Source organism: Trachemys scripta, chromosome 2, assembly GCF_013100865.1.
Source record: "Trachemys scripta elegans isolate TJP31775 chromosome 2, CAS_Tse_1.0, whole genome shotgun sequence".
In the NCBI taxonomy this organism is placed as follows: domain Eukaryota; kingdom Metazoa; phylum Chordata; order Testudines; family Emydidae; genus Trachemys; species Trachemys scripta.
Genome location: NC_048299.1, coordinates 153,842,082 through 153,865,050, shown reverse-complemented (window position 1 = coordinate 153,865,050; position 22,969 = coordinate 153,842,082). Strand labels below are relative to the sequence as shown.

The window sequence follows — 22,969 nt, the reverse complement described above, 5'->3', positions numbered from 1 at the left end:
TTCTTGGTATAAGTTTTTTGTTTTCTAGGATTCCTTATCTTTAACAAGATGTTCAGTGGTGGGGGTTTTTTGGTATTAGATGTGACCTGAAAGTGATACTCAGGTATTCACACAATTACTTCTTAGTCAGGGATGAAAAGACAACAGCAAAACTACAAACAGTTAAGAATCAGAAGGGGAAAAAAAGAATTCACTAAGTATGACAATTTTAAAAAGCAAAATGGTATTAATTTGGTTTCAAGGGACAATGCTGCTTATAAAAAAGTTTTTATTCTTTCATTTCTATTCAGAGCACTATTATTTGTTTCCAAACAACAAATGAAAATGAAAAAAACCCAACACTTTAATCTCTTTTTCCATTCTCGTCTTTTATGCAGAATTTCTTTCCCTTGGGAAAACAGAGATTCAAGAAAAAGGAACTGTGGAATTTTTTTTTACTTTGGTACTTTGTGTTTTTTTCCAGATGGGATTCAACTGAAAATAACACTTGAAGTCAACCAATTATTATTTAATGAACCGCATCTTCCTGACCCAGAGGAGGCAGTGACTTTCTTAAAGCAATAAGTTTCTATGATTTTGTTACAGGGTATGTGTTTGTGGTAATCATAACCAATATTTCACTCCATCTCCTGACACTGTTACACAACACTTATTGAAAGCATATTTGATGGTAATGAAGTTTCTATTAACTATGATTAAGTTTCATAAAGCACCTGAAGATAATTTAAGATGTGCAGGAGCAGAAAATGAAACATTTGGTTTAGTACATTAGGAAATGTAATTGATTAAATTATCTCATTTACAATAAGTGCTTTCCATGAGCCATGGAGGGCACACATTTCCTCCAGTTTGCCATTACAGTTTGTTAGGAGATATCAAAGATTTCTCTAGCTTTCATTCTCCCTCTCCCTTCATTTTACTCTCTTTTTGTCCCCTCCAGCCTCTGGAAACCTCTCTCTCCATATAATCATTCTTTGCGCATGTGAAAGACTTAACAGATATGAAACAAGTCAAAGTCAGAGAACCATGTATAAGGCTATTTAGCAGAACAGGTTGTTTCTTAATTATCTTCATAACTGATTGATTTCGCATCAATAATGATTCATGTAGTCTTAAACTAAGCCCCTGTTTTCACTGAACAGCAACAAGCTGTATTTATATAATGTACTTCTAGCCTCACAGCTTAAAGAAACACCATTTAATCCCCCCTAGGAGCCTCATGCACTAAAATTGACCCCCATTAAGGTTTTATTTTTAATAAATCAGAAATTAAAGCAATTTGATGGATTCTCTTTTAGGATCCAATAATTAAGAAGGAGGTGCATAGATAAAAATGCAACAATTGCTCAAGATAAGTTACAAAATAGATCAACAGTACGGGGCAGAACGGGGATGGTACCATTAAGACAAATTTAGAAGGGCATGAAAATGCAAGTCAACCATGGAATGTTTTACAGTTTGCTTTTGATTTTGAATCTCCATAGAAATATTTCATAATTGGAAAAAGCACAGGGGAAATGCTCTTATTCAAGGACTCTGTGCAATCCAAGCAATAAAGCGTAAAAAGGATGGTTATGTAGGATACCCACAGAACTCCAATGTGTTACAAGATGAGAAACTGAAGGCCAAGTTCCTTCAGCCTGCCAAGAGGTGCAGCTATCTAGGAGGATAATTATTCTTCTTTATTATTACTTTTATTGCATCACATTTTTGCAACTAAGTTATATATCCTCAATATGTGTGGATATAATGACTATCAGTGGATGAGATGCATTACGAAAGAATCATTTTGGTTAGAAATCCCTGTTTTTTAACATAGCAAAATACTCTGAACTGTGTTTACTGAACTTCCCTTTATGAAGCCCCATGAAAATTAACCGTCAATTTGACATCTAAAGGCTACTTTATGTATTCCTAAGATATATACCTTGGGCTGGGATTTCCAAAGGATTGCCAAATAGTTAGATGACCAAACCTCAGTAAATTTTAAATGGGATTTAAGTGCCTAATTCACTTAGGCTCATTATAAAATGTGGCCTTTATATCTGGGAGTTTCAAATAAATAATATGCACATATAGGGAATCTTTCACTGGAAGAATTAAAAGAAATTTTAACATATTCAGACTCAGAACTAGTGCTTCTCAGAAAACAGATTTTCCCCCACAACATAATTAGGTCAAAAATATAATCAAAATATCTTCACTGTAATTCTGGACATTTGGGGGTGTTTTTGTAAAAAGGGAAACCGGAAAACTCAAAAATTTTAGCTGGTTGGGCAAAACCTTTTGTTTATATAGACATTTTTCATTTGGTCCAGTTTTAACCATAAAACCACATCAGACCTCAAGAGAGCAATTCTAAGATAAGCATTACTGCAGAAAGGGCCCACGATTTGATTCATAACTACTGAAGAATAGTCACTTTTTTATATTTAATCTAAAATCTATGATTACTAAGAAGAGGCTTTTGTTAATCCATTTGTCTTTCATACAACTTTGTTTTATTTAGCTCCTAAACAAATAAAGCAGAATGAAAGAGAAAATGAAAAAAAATATATATTTACAAGACAAAAAACAACTTACTTTGGGGTTTTATTTCATGAAGAGGTTTTTTATCTAAAAGAGAGAGAGAGAAAGAGAAAGAGAGAGAAAGTTGCACTTAATAAATGTACATGGAGTGTATCTATTTCCCATATCACTTTCTGTCTCGCTCTATAAATGAAATGTTTTCTCCTTGTTTGCTAACAATATGAATTTTTTATGTTGTCCATATATTTTCCTTCATCATTTAAAAAAAATCTCTTCCAAGGTATTTCCTTCCAGTCATTTCAGTTGGTTGTGTTAGTTTCTTTGTTACCTCTCTTGGTTATTTTACAACCACACACACACACACACACACACACACACTTCACTACTCTTAACTAACTCCTGGCGAGCTCAGATGAAGTTAGTCAAGAATCATCTATATTTCTCAATGTTAAGATGATGTAATGAAATAAAAATTAAAAGGAAAACTGATTAGTTATTAAATATTTGTTTAGCTATCAAAAGTACATACATGGTTAATATTCATTCTTATGTGCCTATATGTAGCACACAAAAATACAAGCATGTGTGTGCGTATAAGTATATATTATACTAATCATTCACACAATACATTAATTATTAATTTCCTTACAGATTTTAGAAATTACTGTGCTTATTGTCTTGTTATATTAGGAATGGTGCTGGTCTCGGTCTGTCTGTCTCACACACACACACACACACACACAGCACTGCATTTAAGTGCCCACTCCTACTGCCCATATCTCACAGAATTCAGAGAGACTATCTGCGTGAGTAACTTTCATTAAAGTAAAAAGAACAGGAGTACTTGTGGCACCTTAGAGACTAACAAATTTATTAGAGCATAAGCTTTCGTGGACTACAGCCCACTTCTTCGGATGCATCCGAAATTTGTTAGTCTCTAAGGTGCCACAAGTACTCCTGTTCTTTTTGCGGATACAGACTAACACAGCTGCTACTCTGAAACCTTTCATTAAAGTATTTTTTATAATCCGTACATAACTAAATTGTGCAATTCATGGCTGGAAGATATAATTGAGGCCAAGGGCTTAGTAGGATTTTAAAAAGACACATATGACTAGGATGAAATAATAAAGGTATGGGTATAAATCTATCTCTAGCTTCCTGGCATTGAGAAAACTTTCTCAATAAGAAATGAGCTACTCCATAATTTTCCATTATAGGGTTTCTTCCTCTGAAGCAACTGGTATTAGCCATTGTCAGGGTCAGGTTAACAGTCTAGATCAGTGGTTCTTAACTGGGGGTGTGAGATGCCCTTTCTGGGGGTGCGAGACATGCCAGATTTTTTTAGAAGGTAAATCATTGAAAACACAAATTAAGCACAGGCACATAAGTACAACTACTTTGTTTCATCAAACCTATGTATTTATTAACATTAAACTTTTTTAACAATTACTGTAATATACAAACAAAAATATATCTAGGTTTAAGGGGTGCGAGAACATATGTTTTAGGTTTAAGGGGTGCGAGAAAAATATTTTGATTTTTGATAAGGGGTGTGAGAACATATTTTGAGAACCAAAGGGGTGCAGGCTGCAGTAAAGGTTAAGAACCACTGGTCTAGAAATTACCATTTGAATGCATGACAAAGACAGGAAATTGGTTGTGAGGTAGTTTCTGTTATTTTTATTGACAATAAAAAGGGTCAGTGCTAAAGTGGTTAAACAAAACTAGTAAGGGAAGTCCACCATTATTCATTTTGAAAGTCTCATTTTTAAGCCAGGTAATTAAATGCTGTCCCCTATGGTACAGTTTTCCTTTAAAAAGCTCTATGATGGGAAATTGGGTGCACAGATGGTGAAAGAACCACAAATCATTGAATTTGAGAGGGCAACAAACATTCCTGTCCTGCAAACACAGATTACAATCTACAGTAGATCCTAATAGGAATGAAAGGAGTTAGGTGTTCTCCTCCTGCTAAATGGCAGAACCAGAAGCCATTTGGCCAAATGTAACATGGCTGGCTGGCTCGCTAAGGTATGGAAAAGCAGAATGTTTTGGTGTTTATGATGCACTGGCAAAGGATGCTTGTAGTGCATCTGTTTGTAACCTGGCAAACTTTTGTGGGCATTGGGAAAAAATTCAATGTTTTTTTTTTCAAGATAAAACATGTAACTTTAAAGCAAATAGATAAAAATAAAACACACACACACACACACACACACACACACACACACACACACACTCAATCCTTCTTGATGGATTATATCTATAAACCCACCAAGGAAACTATACAACAGAGAATAATAGTATGGGATGACCACTGAAATAAGTAACATATGCACAAGAAACTGACAAAAACTTAGGACTGGCTCTAACCAAAGTGATCTGTCATTTTTGCTTTCACAAGTCAATCTCTGCTTTTCGCAAGCTTGGTGATACCATGGAAACCTTTTCTATGTGTGTGTGTGGGGGGGAGGGGGGGTAAGTAAAAAAACCCACAAAACTCCACCCTCATTCTGTTCATGAGGGGAAGACAATCTGCTATCTAATTTTTAGAGACTGAGAGAAAATGGATTAGTGCATAACTTCTGCACTTGTAATGCCAACCAGGCATTCCCCATCATGTTGTATCTTTACTTTACCAAAAAACTAGTGTCCTCTTAGGCAAGAAGACTAGGCACAAATGGAGAAATGAACCTTCATTTAGTTGGCACATATTTCATTGATTTCCTGCTCTTGGTCTGAAAGCTTGTTTTAGAGTCACATCCTTATTGCTGGACCTCACAGGACATTTTTGTACCTCTGACAATTAACAATTTTTGAACTACAGCTGTTCTGGTCTCTCCTAATTACTCTACGAAGTTCTTCACCATAAACTTCTTCTCCTGACCTATCATGTATGAATTTGACATTAATATATGTCTTCATGTCACGTTCCATGACAGACAACAGATGAAATTTTTGCACTTTGGCTATGACTGACTGGTCTGTGAATCCTGCTAAAACACACACACACTGTATGGTATATTACCACGCATACTATGGGGCAACTTGATATGGGTACTTGATGAGACCCCCAACACTAAGTATTTAAGAGGAGATTGGACCAAAAACGTATGGGTTTAGTATACCGAAAAATTCTGTGATACTGAAGTCAAATAGAATAGATGACCAAGAAATTATTTTCCAACATTGTCTTCTAGAATACTTATTTATGCAAACATTTAACACAAGGTAATTTTAACTTTCCAGATGGTTGAAATGGTTAAACACAATCTGCAACTCATGTGAATTTGGAAAGCAGAAAAAATATTGTATTGCTGAAGGCAAGTTGATCAATCATTTGCCAGACATACTGTAGACTCCAGCAAAGACAGAAGGTGTGTATCAAAATGACACCAAGAATTAGGACTTGATAAGTTCATATGCACTTATATTTAGAATTCCTATTAATATGCCAGCCATACTCATTCTACACTGCCCTTTCAATTATCAACATTCATACTAGTTAGCATTGTGTAAACCTAAAGTAATTGTACTCCTAATGGAAAGGGAAAAATGAATTCTAGAATATCACATTTACGTCAAGATCCAAAATGGGTTTAGTTTGGTAAATGTCAAGGGAATTTGAGGAAAAGGTTAGTTTTGTTCCCCATTTCTAGCACCTATGTTTCTATTAGGCTGTCTCCCTGACAAAACAACACAAGCAAGCTTCCAAACTTCCCCTGGGAGACATTTTCTAGTGGTGAGAAGGAACAGTTTCCTGCTAATTCAGCCCCATTTTAACCCTACCAGTTTACTGTAATCATTCAGTCTCCCTCCAGGGTTTTTAGACCCCTTAAATAGCTAATATTTAGCCTTGCTGCTCTTACTTATTTTAAATGAGAGCTGTGTAAGCAACAAGAATAGGCATCTTCAAAAAACCATATTCACTTCTGGTTTTCCAAAGTTTGTGTATTAACATAGTTTGGATTCATTTTTGTGGAGGGAAGGTCCTTAGCCTGTTACTTTATTCTTGTTCCACCTCAAAGATTTCATTTCCTGAAGAACTGTTGTTTCAGCTGAGAACTGGACTCTCATAAAATCTACCTAAAGCCAACTGAGAATCAGATGAGCTGGGAAAAAAGGATGTATTTAAGGACTGAAAGATGCTTCCTCTATATCAGTCCCAGCACCTGCTGTCTGGGGCTGATCCAAGAACCTGAGAGTTGACCCCCAACTGGTCACTGAAATTTTCATTTAATGAATGAAAGTTTGAAAATTCTTTCTAAGGATTAGAACTTTTCCTACCTGAAAAGATCTGCTAGGGGCTATACACTATCTGCAACTGAGGTTTCCAACCTTGCCTTTATAAGAGTCCATACTTGTTAACCACAGAAATGTTTCATTTCTATTTTTGCCTCATGAAAGGAACAAAGTTAACAAGTTGTGCCTGAGATAAATAACCTCCAAGAGATTAGTTTTCTGAAGCACTGCACTGCATTTCCTTCACAATTCCCTATGGGACGTAAAGCAGAGCTGGAAAGGCACATATTGGAACACGAAGGAAAATAAAAACCAGACGGGATAATTGCATCAATTCCTATTAGCTGAGAAAGCAATTATGGCCCTAAAAATAATTTGACATAACTATATACATACAGCATAACCCATAAAGGAGTAATAATATCACACTCCAATATGAAAGAAACAAGAGACACTTAATATTTCAGTCTAATTGAACGAACACTTAAGGAGATTCAAGTTTTGGAGCAAACACATGCTCCCCACCACCTGCCATTCCATCAAAACCAGGAGAGCAGCCTATTTAAAAAATGAAACATATATTGGGCCAGAGCTGATCTCAGCTCCACTGGTATAAACCTGTAGTAAATCCTTTTAAATCAGTGGCCTTCAGTCTCCTCTCTCTTACAACAACTTGGCATCATCAACTTTCAGTACAGTTACTTCTTATATAGGATGAAAATACTGAGACCAGACTTGAGCCCAAATTGTTCTACCTCAGATTCAACACCTAGGGACCTATTTCTGACCCCGATGTTGGGTTAGCAATCACTAGTGTGTGCAACAAAAAGAAATGTGCAATTACAGTTTCCTCAGCTCCCTTTTCTCCTTGGAAAAGGAGTAAAAACCATAATCTATACAACAAGATATTTGCATGTAAATCAACCAACTATAGATATTTTTTCAGGTTAGGCATTAATCAATGCCAGCCGAGAGTTTAATTCTGATCATTTAAATAATATCACTTTGATTTCTATACATGTGTTCCTAATAGTCTTTTACTTTAAACTCCTTTTAATTTCAGTAATCTAGTTTGCTTCTCACAATTCGTCCCATTTATCCTTTTCAAATAACTAGTTCATTTTCACCTTCCAAGCTGCACCGAACACTATACTAAATTTCATTTACTTGTGCTCATTCAAATACATGAAATAGAAACAATTCTTATTGTGACTCACTCCCAATGATTTAACAACTCCTCCCCCCAAGCATACCAACAAAGAAACCTCCAACTCATTCACATATTTTAAACTGATAAAAAATTTACTCACATAAGGTTTTTAACCTTATTCTCCCATCACCACCCAATTTTTCTTTTTAAATAAAGCTTGCATTGAGATCCAAAATTATTTCACAATGCCCCTTTAAGGTTTCTCATTCAAATTCTATGTGTATACTATTTTACAGACATTGTAACTCATAGAATCATAGAACCATAAGGTTAGAAGGAACCGCAAGGGTCATCTAGTCAAATCCCCTGCCAAGATGCAGGATTTGTTGTGTCTAAACCATCCAAGGCAGATGGCTATCTAGACTCTTTTTGAAAACTTCCAGTGAAGGAGGTTTCACTACTTCCTGAGGAAGTTTGTTCCATTATTCTACTGTTCTTATAGTTCGGAAGTTTTTCCTGAGATTTAATCTCAATTGGCTATACCGTAGTTTGAACCTATTGCACCTCTGGTCCTGCCATCTTTTTTATGGAAGCTTTTCGAGTATTTGAAAACCACTATCATATCCCCCCTTAATTTCCTCTTTTCCAAACTGAACATACCCAGTTCCTTCAGCCTTTGTTCCTATGACTTCCATTCCATCCCTTTGATCACCTTTGTTGCTCACCTCTGGATCCTTTCCAGGTTCTCTACATCCTTTCTATATACTGGTGACCAAAATTGGACACAGTAGTCCAATTGAGGCCTAACCAGTGTCAAGTAGAGTGGTACTATCACCTCCCATGACTTGCAGGCTATGCCGCAGCTAATGCAACCCAAAATTACATTTGCTTTTTTTTTGCAACAGCATCACACTCTTGACTCAAGAAAAGTCCTCTCTGCAAAAAACCGATCTGCTTCAGAGGCAGAAGATTTTCGCTATGCTACAAACGATTTGTTCCCAGGCCTGCTCTATTTAGTTAATTACTGGCTAGAGTAAAATAATGATACAAAAAATTGAGTGTATAGAGTCAATGTCTCTTTAAATGTTAAGCCACATGGAAGTATCAGAATTCTGTGGGAAAAGGCAAGATAGTCTGAAAATAATTGCAGTAAAGTTTGGCAATGCATTTTTTCCTGTTTACGGTGATACAATTAGCCAGATGAGGTAGACATTCTAAAATTATTATTTGTATTGCAGTAGCACCAATGAGGCCCAGGCATGGACCATGATCCCATTACGCTAGGCACTCTACAAACACAAAATACGAGGATGGTCCCTGCCCCAGAGAATTTACAAACCAAGTAAAGTCAACTAACCAAACACCACACGAAATAAACTAGGTCATTACTGAACAAAGGTTGTTGCCATGTGTCAGCTATTTGGCAGCCCATGTGAAAGGAGCTGCGGGGTTTCTTTCCAGTTTTTAGTTAGATAAATGTCCACATCATAAAACCACCATCAATGACATTAACTGATCCCCTTGCCTGGGACTGAATGGGTCTGTGATATGAACTTCCTTTTATCCCTGAGAATTAGAGTTCCTCCTGGTAAGCACTGGGGCACATTAACAGGGTAGCAGAGTGAATAAGGCAAAACCAGCTAAAACTGTACTATATCCATTCTGTGGATAAACAGAGGACTTGTGTCTTGCCCAGGGTTGTCAATATGACACCTTTCATTTAAATTTAATAAGAGAAAAAGTAAATACAGTGGCTGTTCTGCACTATACCGGCATCTGTAATCAGTGGACTTATTTGTGTCTTGGAGCATAAGTCACTTTTAAAAAAATATTATTATGTCTTTGTTTCTTGACAAGGAAGATGGATTGGCAACAGGTTCTTTACATTCTGAAGTTTCTTTGCTTTCAATCACAATTGTGGAATTTCCTCAACTCAGATCTCTGTAAAACCAAAGATGCTAATCCCTTGTAAAGGAAATCTGCTTTATCTTCAGGACCCAAAGCTACTGTGTTTGTAGCTGCTGGAACAAGTGGAAAGAGTCAAACTCTCTTTTCTATGAGATTAGGTAAAATGCACCATTCAGAACTGCCCACATCCCAATAACCTTCTGTTCCTGCCAATAGGACTTACAATCTGAAGGTACAGTTCATACAAATTCCAGTCTGAATGCCGTATTACAGGGTGCAGCAGCAGATGCATATATTACAGCTAAAGGTAAGTTATTAAGAGAAACTGAACTCACTGAGCACATTTTCAGTCAATTAACTTAGTTACCTAAGTGTGTGAGATTCACTCTGCAGATATGGAAAATATTCCCACTTGAAGTGTGTCTGGTTTTCAGCTGTTGTTCCTAAATTTGAGAACTGTGACAGTACAGAGGCTAAGCAACAAGTCCAAGTTTATTGGGTGCCTCACTGCTAGGTCCAGGATAGAATTCAAATATAATATGAGACAGATTCCCCCTCCTCTAACCATAGAAATGTATCTGCGGAGTCTCTTGTAGCTGAGATCACTGCTTCTACACAAAGCTCCACCCAGCTTTACCAGTACATTTTTAGAAGACATGTTTTGTTTTGTTTTGTTTTTAAACTCCTGGAGTCAATATCAAGTATCAGGTGTCATCCTCAGGAAACACTTGGCTGGCACAGACCTAAGTTTCTGTGTTCCTGCAACATCTAAGAGGCACTTGCACCGATATTAAAGTGATAATTCACTGCAGACAGTCATGATAGGGTTCATCATAATAAAATCTCTTCTGGCAGGGGCATTCAGAGACAAGGCTATGGATTGCAGCTAGATGGACTTCTCAGAAAGAACTGGAATGCCTAAGAAAGGGGAAATTAACCCTTTGGAAATGGTTGGAAAAGCCGCACAACAGAGACCTGTCAGATAACACACACTATTAATGATACAACAATCCTCAGATGCCCCAGTCAGGATCCGTGCCCCATTGTGCTCAGCCCTGTACAAACCACAAGGAGATTGTATTCTTGTATGCCCCTTCCAGCACACACTCCTGACAGGTCACACCATGGTAACAGCTGGTGATTGATTTTCAATGGATATATTAATATGCATGTTGTAGAAATACACAGGAAGGGATGCGGGATGTAGCAAGTGTCTGTGGGGAAGGGCGTTCATCTCATGCATAGCAGGGAAAAAAAAACAATGAGCATCTTATATTCACCATAGGTTGATCCTCAAAAGAAGAATGAATTCTGTATCCCACAGATTGTCACCAAATATTCTCCTTATACCCAGGAAAACCAATAAATTTTAATCCTGCCTATGACCTCTTAACCAATTAATGGTTGTTAACTTAATGCCTCAGAAGCTGGAGGGACTCTGTTGTAACAATGGAAGTCTCAGCTAATGAATGCAAGATAACATGACTAAGGGGTGTACGTGTTGAAATACAAACTCTCTTGAAAATCCTAGCTTAGATAATTTTATATCTTAAGCTTAGGGTGACCAGATAGCAACTGAAAAAACGGGACGGGGGTCGGGGGTAATAGGTGCCTATATAAGAAAAAAGTCCCAAAAAACGGGACTGTCCCTTTAAAAACAGGACATCTGGCCACCCTACTTAAGCTTCACTATCTATAAAGGTTACTAATGGCCATAAAATAAAAGATAATCAAATCTCATGCTGAAAAGTGAGCTGTTTCCCAGATGGGATCTATGAAGGTACCATTTTGTGCAACTGGCTAGGCACAATGTATTTTTTTCTTTAATTCTTCCTTTGAATTTCTAAGTAGAGTAGTAAGCATTACTGGAGGAAAGACACCAGTAGAAACCACCATACCGGATCAGAGTATTGCTCTCTCATTCAGCTAGCAGATGTTGGGCCTATATAGAGAGGATGCCCAATTTGTTAGAGGCATTTTAGGCATGGTGGTGAGAAGGGGAAGCAGTGCAAGCTAGAGACTTCAGGCCAAACATCACATCCAAGCTGTAATGTAAATGCCATTGAATTCAACAGAGCTGCACTAGGGAGGGATTTGGCTGTTGAGTGATGAAGCAGCACTGCAAACTTAGAGCAGTCTGCAAGTGCTCAATGCCACAGATAGACACAACAGCTAGTGCTAGTTCTGTGCAAGGCACGTTGACCTACAGGGGATGGACCTACATGGGAGAAGTTCCCTTTACCAGCCAATAAAACCGTAGTAAACTACTTATAAACTATAGTGAATAAAAAGTGAGTTCAAACACTGAGTGACTAACACAGGTGTCAGGAAACCTTTAATTAAAAAAAAGCAATAGATCCATAGCTCTCAAAATGCTTTACATAAGGAAGGTCATTATCCCCACTTTACAGATGGGTTACCCAACAGGTCAGCGACAGAGCTAGAAATAGAACCCACATCTCCTGACTCCCAATCCAGTGCTTTATCCACTACCATACACTGCCACACTAACTGGATTAGATTGGAGCCTGAGCTTTCCACTTGTCTTGCTGTGGCTAAGGAGGGAGGGGAAGACACTGCCATGGAAACCGAAACAAAGGAAACCTTTTAAAAATAAAACAAACTTTTTTTTTTTCAACTCACTTATTTCAGTCCTAGAGTCCCTGATTATTCCCAAAGTTGCCATTTTATTGCTATAACGGGATGAGGTGACCATATTGCTTTATGGATATGGAACTGAATGTAACAGAGGAATAAATTCATTAATTTCTCATTTATTTCAAGAATATGAAGCTGTCCCGAATGTTCTGCACCTCTCGGCTGATATTTCAGCTGCAGCACTGATTTTTCTTGGATCCTTAGTTGTTATTGCATCAATCACAATGTGCTAAATGCTTTCCAAACATTCAAAATGCATCAGGATCTTGTTGCAAGGAGTTCACAGTTAACATGCAGAGCCTAAATCAGCCCTTAATTACACCTATGAAATCTTACTGAGTTGCAAAGGTGCAAATGAGAACTGAATCTGACCCAAAGTATCTAAGACACCAACAAGACACATGTTGGTGCTTCACCCATTTAATCCCATGAGAAGCTGGAAAGCTAAAGGACGTGTTCCAATACTGCAAGATACATTTCCGCTGAGTGACTCACTGGGGCAAAATTTTACACATATGAAGAATTTTTACACCGCTCACCAGAATCACCTGGTGCTGTAAAGATGAAGTGAACTTGGCCTGTACAGGCTACACTTCCTAAATCCTGATAAATTATTCACTATGGGCCTAACCCAGAGGCCCTTGAAGCCAAAGCGAGCCTTATAATTGACTTCAGGGGGCTTTGCCTCAGGCCATAACAAAGAGCCAAGAGCCAAGTGAATTTCAAATTAGCAGATACACAACTCCCTGAAAACGTATTCCAACATCTGTAAGGATTTCAGCCACGAGCCTCCTACAGACTTGACTGTGAGTTATGGTGTTGCATTCTAGAGCCCCACACTCCAGCATTTCTTTCAGAAGGAAATACCTTCAGATAGCTGCTAATGCAAGGGGTCACTGTCACATCACCTACCTTGAATGCAAAGCCCTTCAGTGCAATTCTCAGATTCTTGACTAAAGCCCTCACAGAATTTTCCTCCATTTCTTGGAGGTGGAGCTGTACATTCCCGAATTCTCAGATGCTCACATTCCGGGCTGCAGACTGACCATTCACTCCACACCTCCCAACTACCGTCCACTAAACAGGAAGAAAAATACACATGATCAGTATGTATTATCTGACCAACTGGTGTGATCAGACTGTACTGAACTCCACCTGCTCCACTGGTTATTCAGATGTGTTCAGGGTTACTATTAAAGAAACCTAGGGGCTTGTCTACACTACTCGCCGAATCGGCGGGCAGCGATTAATCCAGTGGGGGTCAATTTATTGCATCTAGATGCGATAAATTGACCGCTGAGCAGTACTCCACCAGAACGAGAAGCGCAAGCGGAGTCGATGGGAGAGCGTCAGCTGTCAACTTACCGCAGTGAAGACACTGTGGTAAGTAGATCTAAGTATGTCAACTTCAGCTACGCTATTTATGTAGCTGAAGTTGCGTATCTTAGATCGACCCCACGAAGTAGTGTAGACAAGCCCTTAGTCCCCTACTCAGGGGGACTTAGCACGTGGAGCTCACACTATCAAACTCAAGAGATGTGTGTACAGAAGATGAGCTTTATTTCTGGATAAGACCTACATAATACTGATTTTAAAGATGCAGGCCATTCTGATGACACATATCTAGCACCTATTATCCAGAAAGATCCTATAGATCTTTAGGATTCTAATTTTCTTCTCTCCCATATTATACACACAGATATCCACCACTGAAACACAGTCACCTCTGGGGTGGAACGCAGCATCTTTCTAAGGCTATGTCTACAATAGCACATCTGTTGGTAAAATTTATGTTGCTCAGGGGTGGGAAAAAACCATCCCCTGACCGACATAAGTTACACCAACAGAAGCATTGGCGTGGACAGCACTACATCAGTGGGAGATGCTCTCCCGCCGAGATAGCTACCACCATTCGTCAAGGATGGTTTAATTATGCCGACAGGAGTGCTCTCTCCCATCAGCATAGTGTGGCTACACGAGATCTGCAGTGGTACAGCTGTGCTACTGTAAGGTCTCTAGTGTAGACATAGCCTAAATAGAGCACAGCAGCAATATCTAACAGTTTAGGGCAGGAAGTAAAGACCATCACCTACAGCCAATAAAAAACTGCAAGAGGGAATCTGACAGATATTTCTTTGTAATGCAGCTATTAGCTCCTAGTGTTCATCCAAAATTCAGCTCTAAGGAGGCTGGTGTGTGGAGTCTTCACACAGCTCTAGAGCAGGAACAGTGTTGACATTTACCAAAAGAGCATAGATTACTTTGGTGGCCTTTCTTTAATGCTCTGAGTGAGATCTAGGATCAGTATGTCTCTGACTTATCTGAAGTTCTCTCCGTCCCGACTCATATCTTAAAAGCATTCCACAGTGCCCTGTCTACATTTCTCACACACAAGTCAGGTGAACACAGGCACTTAAGATTCTTTTAAATCCCAAATCAGTAAATACTGGGTCCAAAGCCCATAAAAGTTAATGGAGAGACTTGCACCAATTTAAATGAGATGAGGATCAGGTCCAACAAAAAATATTCAATCCTAAAATTACACACACACACCAGTTTTGTTTACCCACATGTGTTGGACACCCCTCTCTTTCCCAAAATCAGACAAATTGTGTTTCAGGTGAACAAGAGAGGCAATACACTGTCTCAAGGGACATAACTGTGCTTCAGTTATAACCAGAGCTTAATATAAAAAGAGAAAATGCATTTTAAAGCAAAGCATTTGAAAACCAAATCATCTTTTATTTACTCATTATGTCCTGAGCTCAGGGTTCTGTGTTTCTCCTGCTAAAGTTACCAACATCACTAAGCCCTACATTCAGGAGATAAGGAATGGAGTGCTGTGCCCAGTTTTAAGGGGGACCAGTCCTTGAATATGTGGAGACCTCTCTTTATATCATAACAATCGCTGTTTAATGCCTAAGCACCCAGGTGAATTCACTTTTGCTATTGCACAAAAAGATAAAAAGCATAGACTACGAACTTCGGTCTAAACAAATGCCTTCACAATTCCCCTTTGATCCCAGTAACTCTGCATACACAGGTAGCCACCGAGCACTTCAGATGGAGAGAATGCTCTCTTGGTGTGACATTTAAAGTTAGACTTGGATATCTCACCAGGGCAAAGTGAAGTGCAGGTAATTTTCTGCACTGACATTCCCTCACAAAATGCACCCCCGTTGAGCGGAGCAGGGTTGGTACAGGTCCGGGATCGCTTCTGCCAGCCTCGACCACACCGCACATTGCAGTTAGACCACTCAGTCCATGACGACCAGCCTCCATTCACTGCAACACACACGCATGGCATTATGGATGGCATGGTAAGACTTAAGCATCAAGTCTTCATTTCTGATCTTTTTGTTCTCAGATTTTTATATATATTCTGCAAGGTAAATTCCAAGCCCAAATAGGGGCATCACCACCTAAATAGCACCAGGATGCAATTACATAAAGGACGCGGTGTCAAAGAACTGCTGTGTTTGCCTTTGGTGGGTTTATATGCCAGAAGGTGTAATAACTGACACTGAGACTCTGAAGGAAACGTGGAGGCAGGCACCTCAATACTCTTCAAATATACTTCACTTAAAGGATAAACACAATCGTTCTTTTAAAAAGTGATGGTTTAGGCATGCCTCTGACTTCATCAATAAAATGTCACTCTTCAGTTTAATGAACACTGTAAGCAACAGGGAGTGGTGAAAATAAACGTTTCTGCTTCTTCTACCAGTGCCACACAACATTTAAGGGCTTGTCTTCACTACCAGGGCAAGTCAACCTAAGTTACACTACTCCAGCTACATGAACAATGTAGCTGGAGTCAATGTAGCTTAGGTCGCCTTACCCCAGTGTCTTCACTGCACTGCGTCAATGGGAGATGCTCTCCGGTCGACTTCCCCCTTACTCTTCTCAAAGAGGTGGAGTTCCAGGATTGACCTGAGAGCGCTCTGCCATTGATTTAGCAGGTCTTCACTAGACCCTCTAAATCGACCCCTGCTGCATCGATTGCTGCAGCGTCAATCTCCCTGTAGTGAAGACCAGCCCTTAGATTCATTAACTAGTGTTTGTATAATGCTACATAGGTCCAATTAAGGGAAGCACTTGAGCATATCGCTATTCAGAATGATATTTAGACATGTGCTTAAGTGCTTTCCTGAATCAGGGCTTAAGAGCACCATATGTAAGACTTATTTCTTTGGCCAGGCTTATAAGTGGACCTTATTAATAACTGGAAAAAGGATTATTTATACTCTTGGAGTGCCTGGAAGCTCTCATCACAGATAAGGACCCCATTGTGCTAGGCACTGTACAAACAAATATCATCTTTATTTGCAACCCACTGGTTATTACTGATGCAAAGAATCCAGACAGTAAATATTATTACACATTTCCACTGACCATACACCACGACTGTTGCAGACATGCTCCTTCTCTTGGCCACTATGTTGGCAGCCATGCAAGTGTAGTTCCCGGAATCAGACAGACGGGCCTGGCGGATGATCAGGTTGTGATCTGCCCTGGTGTCGATGTTCTCATCCTGGTTGGAATCGATGGGCTCCTCGTTCTTAAGCCATTCCACCTGGTGGGTAGGGAGATGAGAAGAGAATGAAGCAGGACAGCTGGAGAGAAAGATGCACAGGGAAAATAACCACAACCCAGGGATAGTTATTGTTACTCAGAAGCTATCTGCAAGGCACTTCTCCACTTGGAATGTTTGACTGACATATTAATTTAAGGCATGGTTTACAGAACTGAGAAACTAAAAACAGAAGCGGAATCTTTAGATCCTGTTAAGAGGCTGAACAAATGTGTCTCATTTTTATAGACAGGTTTTTCAGACTTAAAGGAGGTAGGGTTGTATCCTGAAGTCAAATACCCTTCCAAGTCTCAGTTCAGATGGATAACCTCAGTTGCGAACTTGTGGAAGGACTTGCAACTTTGAGGTAATGAGCTTATGGATTTGCAGGCTACAGGCATTCATTAGCACACTGTTCTGTGCAGATGGTCTGCAATTTGTAGATTTTCCAGTTTATAAACAAATCTGCAAAAGCAGACCATCAAAGCCAATTAGATTTCATGCCAGACAGCAGGTTCCTCTTCCAGTACCATTAGTCATTTTGGTTAGCTGGGGACAGAAGGTGTGCAACTGACATACCCATAGTTCGTAACATCTCTGCAACATGGCACAGTCAGATGGAAGCCAGCCTTTGAAGGGAGATGGGGTTTATGGCAATGTTTTTCTTATATGATACCCATGGATATAAGAAATGTATTGACTAGTATACAGGTCTGCTAAGCAAAGCACTGGATGCACATTTGAGTCATGTCACATATTTTATAAACACAATATCAGAAAAATTCAAGCTTGGGGTACATTTCCTCCTCTATTTTAAACATATGCTATTAGGCAAAAAAGAAATCACAGCAAGATGAGTTAAAGATACCGCATCATTGTTAAGTTTAGCATTAAGCATTCCAAACTCTTCTATGTATTTAGGTGCTCATAATGCTCCCATCACCATAACATTAGTTATGTATTTTGTGTTTCAAACCTTATCATTATTTAACATTTTTCATTAACACTCTCTTTCATGGAAACTTAAGGACAGTTTCTGGGACATATACTTGTGTGCTGCATGTGAGACCAAACTGAATGTTTAGAGAGAAACTACACAATGGTGGATGAACATCTAAGGTATGTTCTGTCACATCCTAGAAGCCACCTCCTCTATTGCTCAGTCTGGATAGCAATCACATAGTTATAGACACCTTAATTCATCAGTCCCACTCCTTGCATTTATTCTCACTCGTGTTTCAGCTGACATCTATCCCTCAACAGAATCACTTTCCTTTTACCAATGCCTAATCAATAAGGGCTTGTCTACATTTACCGGGAGATCGACAAGCGGCGATTGATGCATTGGCGGTCAATTTAGCAGGTCTAGTGAAGTCCCACTAAATCGACTGCAGATCACTCTCCCGTTGACTCCTGTACTCCACCAGATCGAAACGAGTAGGGGGAGTCGACGGGAGAGTGTCTCCCGTCAACATCGCGTAGTGTGGACCCCGTGGTAAGTAGATCAAAGCTACGTCAATTTGAGTTACGCTATTCAGGTAACTCAAATTGCGTAGCTTAGATCGAATTTCCCTTGTAGTGTAGACAAGGCCTCAGGCTCAAGTTCTGGCCTATTCATTTTACTGGGATTACATAGGATGTGTAAGCAGTATTTGAAGGTACCTTTTAAGGTGTCTTCCTCATTTTTAGCTTTAGGAGCTATCCTTCCTTTTTTTTTTTTTACCACCTAGAGATTATTTGATTATACTCTTCCTCCATCAATGATAATTCTTTAGATGTATTTACACAGGCTTATTACAGTTCCCTTTAGTCTGAGTGAGGTAGGAAACTATCCAGTGAATTTATATCCACATACTATTCATTTTCCTCCATGCAATTAACTTTAACTTAGATCCCTAGTTTCTTTGATGAGGAATAGTCTGATTGCAGCTGTTAAACTGTAGACCTACAGCACCAGAACAAGTCAAGTGGCAGAATTCCAATGGTCACAGTCAGAATTACATTCACTTTATGTGCAAGGAAATGATAAACATGTCTAGTAATATTTAAATGAAATGACAAACGTGAATAGTGCTAGTGCAGACTGGAGTGCATGATTTTACAACTATATATATATTTTACATTTTGACTTTCTCATCAGATCAATTTTTTTAGTTCCTGGTTTCTGTTACAGCAGCACTTTTGGACTTCATGCTATTTTTCCTCTAGACAACTCAATATTTTCCAGGAGAGAGAGAGTGTGCACTGTGATCCATTGTTTACTGAGCCTGAGATTGCGAATGAAAAACGTTTACATTAATGCAAAGCATTTAAAAGAATGATGATCAGTGTGAAGGGAGAACATTAAACAGACGGAACATAAACGTGAAAACATTGAGAGATGTGCAATCAAAAGATGATTTGTAAGAGAGGGTATGCAGTGCCTTTTGCTTTTTATCTGCATGTTTGACAGCACTGTGAATTCTCCTCACTAATCCCAGCCACCACTGAAAGACCCCCTTCTCCTAGAAAAGTACTTTCTTTAAACCAGAAAGATGCCTCTGCCACATCTGATTAATACTTCTAAAGCAGCAGGAGTTTAGAAAGCAATTTTTTAAAAGATGAACTGCTAACTTGGCTTTTTTTATTTTACCATTTCCAGTGATCTAGGTTCCCTTTAGATAACTTCTCCACAAAGGACACAAAAAGCAAAAGTGTGAGATAATTCACCACATTTCCATATCCAAATGAAACACTAACTCTGAATTTTTAACCTGGGATCTCTGAAGACTTGACTTAAAATTCATTAGCATTTAACTTCCCTTGCTTTATCATCAGTGGATGTCATGCAATTGCTTATAATATGCTGAAAATAGCTGCCTTTTTAAGGATTAGACTGTCTGAAGATCTTTAATGCTTGACTCATGAACTAAGTTTCAGAATGACTGTCTATAATGCAACTTAAATTTATATATACAAATGTTTTTTCCCCAGAAATCAGGCCTGCTCAGAATTAAAATGTTCCCATAAATTTCCACCAAAGGCTAATCATGTAATGATCTACAAAAGAAATGCAGGGGCAGATATGGATTAACTCAGCTTCTCTACATTGGGTGGCAGAGGATGAATTAGCATAATCATAAATTTGTTCCAATTACAGAAGGCAATTATCAGAGACCAGCTTACAGCACTATCAAAATGAAATCAGTTAAGCACAGCATATCGCAGGTAGATTGTAGTGGGGGTTAGTTATATTTAAGACAAAGAGTGCACTAACTAAAAAGCTCATCCATTTTTCTGTCTATTGAAAATATACCATAAAAATATTTCAGTGCCAACTTCATAGGCACAAAACAACCGTGTGAGATGCTTTAAGTGATGAAGTCTAATAATTCTTAGCCTGTGCAAAAAATGTAATCAAATTAATGTATGCATATGAATCATATTTAAATATGTACCCGTATAAATATTATGGACACGCATCTTCCAATTTCCCGATTACAAGTTCAAAGTGCCCTGGGGACTTGTAAATGTCCATCAGAATATTGATGATGGCAGCAATACAGATTAAGCAGACATTACGGAGAAGAGTTAGGAAAGGTAGCATGACTCTTTTTAAACCCTGTCCTTTTCAAAGGTGCTTCTCATGAGTGAGACGGCAAAAAATCTTACAGGCCAAAATCCTCAGTGGGTTTTAGAACATGATTCAAAGATCACTAAAGTCATTGGGAGGCTTTCTGCTGGCTTCAAAGGGTGCTGGACTGGGCCCTTAAACAGGCATTAACCTGTTCGCGTCAATGAGCTATGCCTCTTTACACCTGGGGGGCTCTCTATTCTCTTTAGAGGAATATTTCAAGAGGGTGACACAGACAAAAGTTTTTTGCATACAGCCCTGGGTGGAGACTGGATATTTTTTGTCAGTTTAAGTCGCTATGTCATATTGGATGGGTCTTTGTCTGAATAGGATACAGGTTTGGGAAGTGTTACATTCAGAAATCCTTATTGAACTATATTATTTAATTCGATACATCGTAAGGTCTTTGGGATAGGGACAGGCTCTCTTTCATGCTTGATGGTTAGCACAATGGGGTCTGGTTCATGATTATGTGCCACTACAGTACACATAAATACTACTACTTCCCGTTGGGCTACCTTGTAATTTCAGAAATACTTCAAGCAATTGTCTATATCATTCAATAAAATGAGCAATATAAAAATCGCAGCCTCAAGATTATTAAAACAAAATTACTAAATACTTAATGTACATCAAATCTTTTTTTACATTTTATTCAGCTTGGACAATGAAGAATAGAATGATCAGTTTCCCCTTGTTCTGGTTATTTGCACACTCTGGTTCCTAAGCACTGTCCCCACCCTTGCCATATTCCAGTTTCACAGGATTTCAGGGGACACCATTTTTAAAATTGCCATAGGAAGAAATAATGAAAACATTTTTATTTTAATTGATTTTCTATGTCACACACGCACCACTGTCGCCTCCCCAAGTTTTAAATTTTAAGTCAAATCTCCACTAACTGATTTAAGATTCAAAATGAAGTATCCCTTCCACAGCAATTAGAACAGCTTATTCACTTGCAGGACCGACTAATATGCTTGGATTTTCTGTTCTCTCTCGTGTATCTTGTTTGAGAATATATAGACATTTAATAACCCACAGGAACAATGCAGACTTGAGGTCCTTTGGGCACAAATGATAATTTTATAGGTCAGAATACAAAAGACCTTAGTACCTCTGCATTTAGATTAAACTATCCTGCCCTTTACCTACAGCATCTGACTTTCTCATTTGGTCAATAACCAGAGTACACATATATCAGAGATAATATAGTTAGAATGTCAGCTCCCCTTGAAGAGAGAATCAATTGCCTTCTGGATCCAAGATAAATGCTGTGCGATCTTAAGATGGGAAAGGTCAACATCTGGCTAATAGCTGCAACAATATTTCCTATTACCTTGTTACTTTACAGGTTTTTAAACAGTCTCCCTTCTAAATTGGGAAAATTAGTAAATATTCACTTAACCTTCTCTTATCAATTAAACCAACACCATTTCTGCCTCAAGTCCTTATGCAACAAGCCATCATTTGCATCTTCAAAAGTGTATTAAGATTTTTGGATCAGTTTCATGCTTTAAAGACAAATACATTCTATCAGTGCTAGGACACTATGGTGGATGGCACTTTAGTAAAAAACACTTAGATATATTGCTGCTTGTGAGATGACTGCTGATAATTTCACTAATCACAGCTCTCTCTCAGTTACCAAGTAGACACAACGGATAAGGCAAGCAAAGGGTATCATTTGTTCTATACTTAGACTGTAAGCTCTGTGACGTTACACTCCGTATGTTTATGGAAATATGCTTATAAGTGTAAATACTATGTAACTGGAATATGCTTTATGCAGAAGGTCTCTTGTAAGGTATCATTACAAAGCTTATAATCTAATTTGTTAGTCTCTAAGGTGCCACAAGTACTCCTGTTAAATCTACTGAGTGTTCATCCTATTTGTATGAATGTATCATTCTTGTATCTAAAACTAGAAATACGAAGTATTACTCTGAGGTCCTATTGTAATTATGCAAAGTGTGGGCCATTAATGGTGGCTTGGAATCTTGATGGCTCCCATTAGCTAGGACAATTGGTTGTAAATGGCTCTGTTTACTTGTAAGCCTTCCTGTATACCCAGGTGCCAGCAAGTGAGTAATGAAGTCTTACAGGACATGTGAACATGTTACATGATACTGGAATCCATCTTAAACCTGGTCTCTTCCATTTAGAAGAAAGGATGGGAACCCAAAGAGAGACAAAGGATTCCTACCTTGTGCCAAAGATATAAAAGGGGGTGGAACAGAACAAGGGGCTGCAGTCTTGAGAAATTCCCTAGTTACCACCTGAGCTGGAACTG

General features: G+C 38.6%; 1 protein-coding gene across 2 annotated transcripts in view; it reads right to left on the bottom strand.

The window, feature by feature from the left end:
• Positions 1 to 22,969, bottom strand: part of UNC5D (unc-5 netrin receptor D) — a 150,686-nt gene that overhangs the window by 61,835 nt on the left and 65,882 nt on the right. Inside the window, exons 4-7 of one of the 2 annotated variants that reach the window (XM_034761949.1) lie at positions 16,886 to 17,066; positions 15,608 to 15,775; positions 13,403 to 13,567; positions 2,584 to 2,616 (exon numbers count right to left, since the gene is read on the bottom strand). In XM_034761949.1, coding sequence (XP_034617840.1) covers positions 2,584 to 2,616; positions 13,403 to 13,567; positions 15,608 to 15,775; positions 16,886 to 17,066 — 547 coding nt within the window. The remainder of the gene's footprint in view (positions 1 to 2,583; positions 2,617 to 13,402; positions 13,568 to 15,607; positions 15,776 to 16,885; positions 17,067 to 22,969) is intronic. The other variant, XM_034761950.1, reaches the window with a different exon arrangement.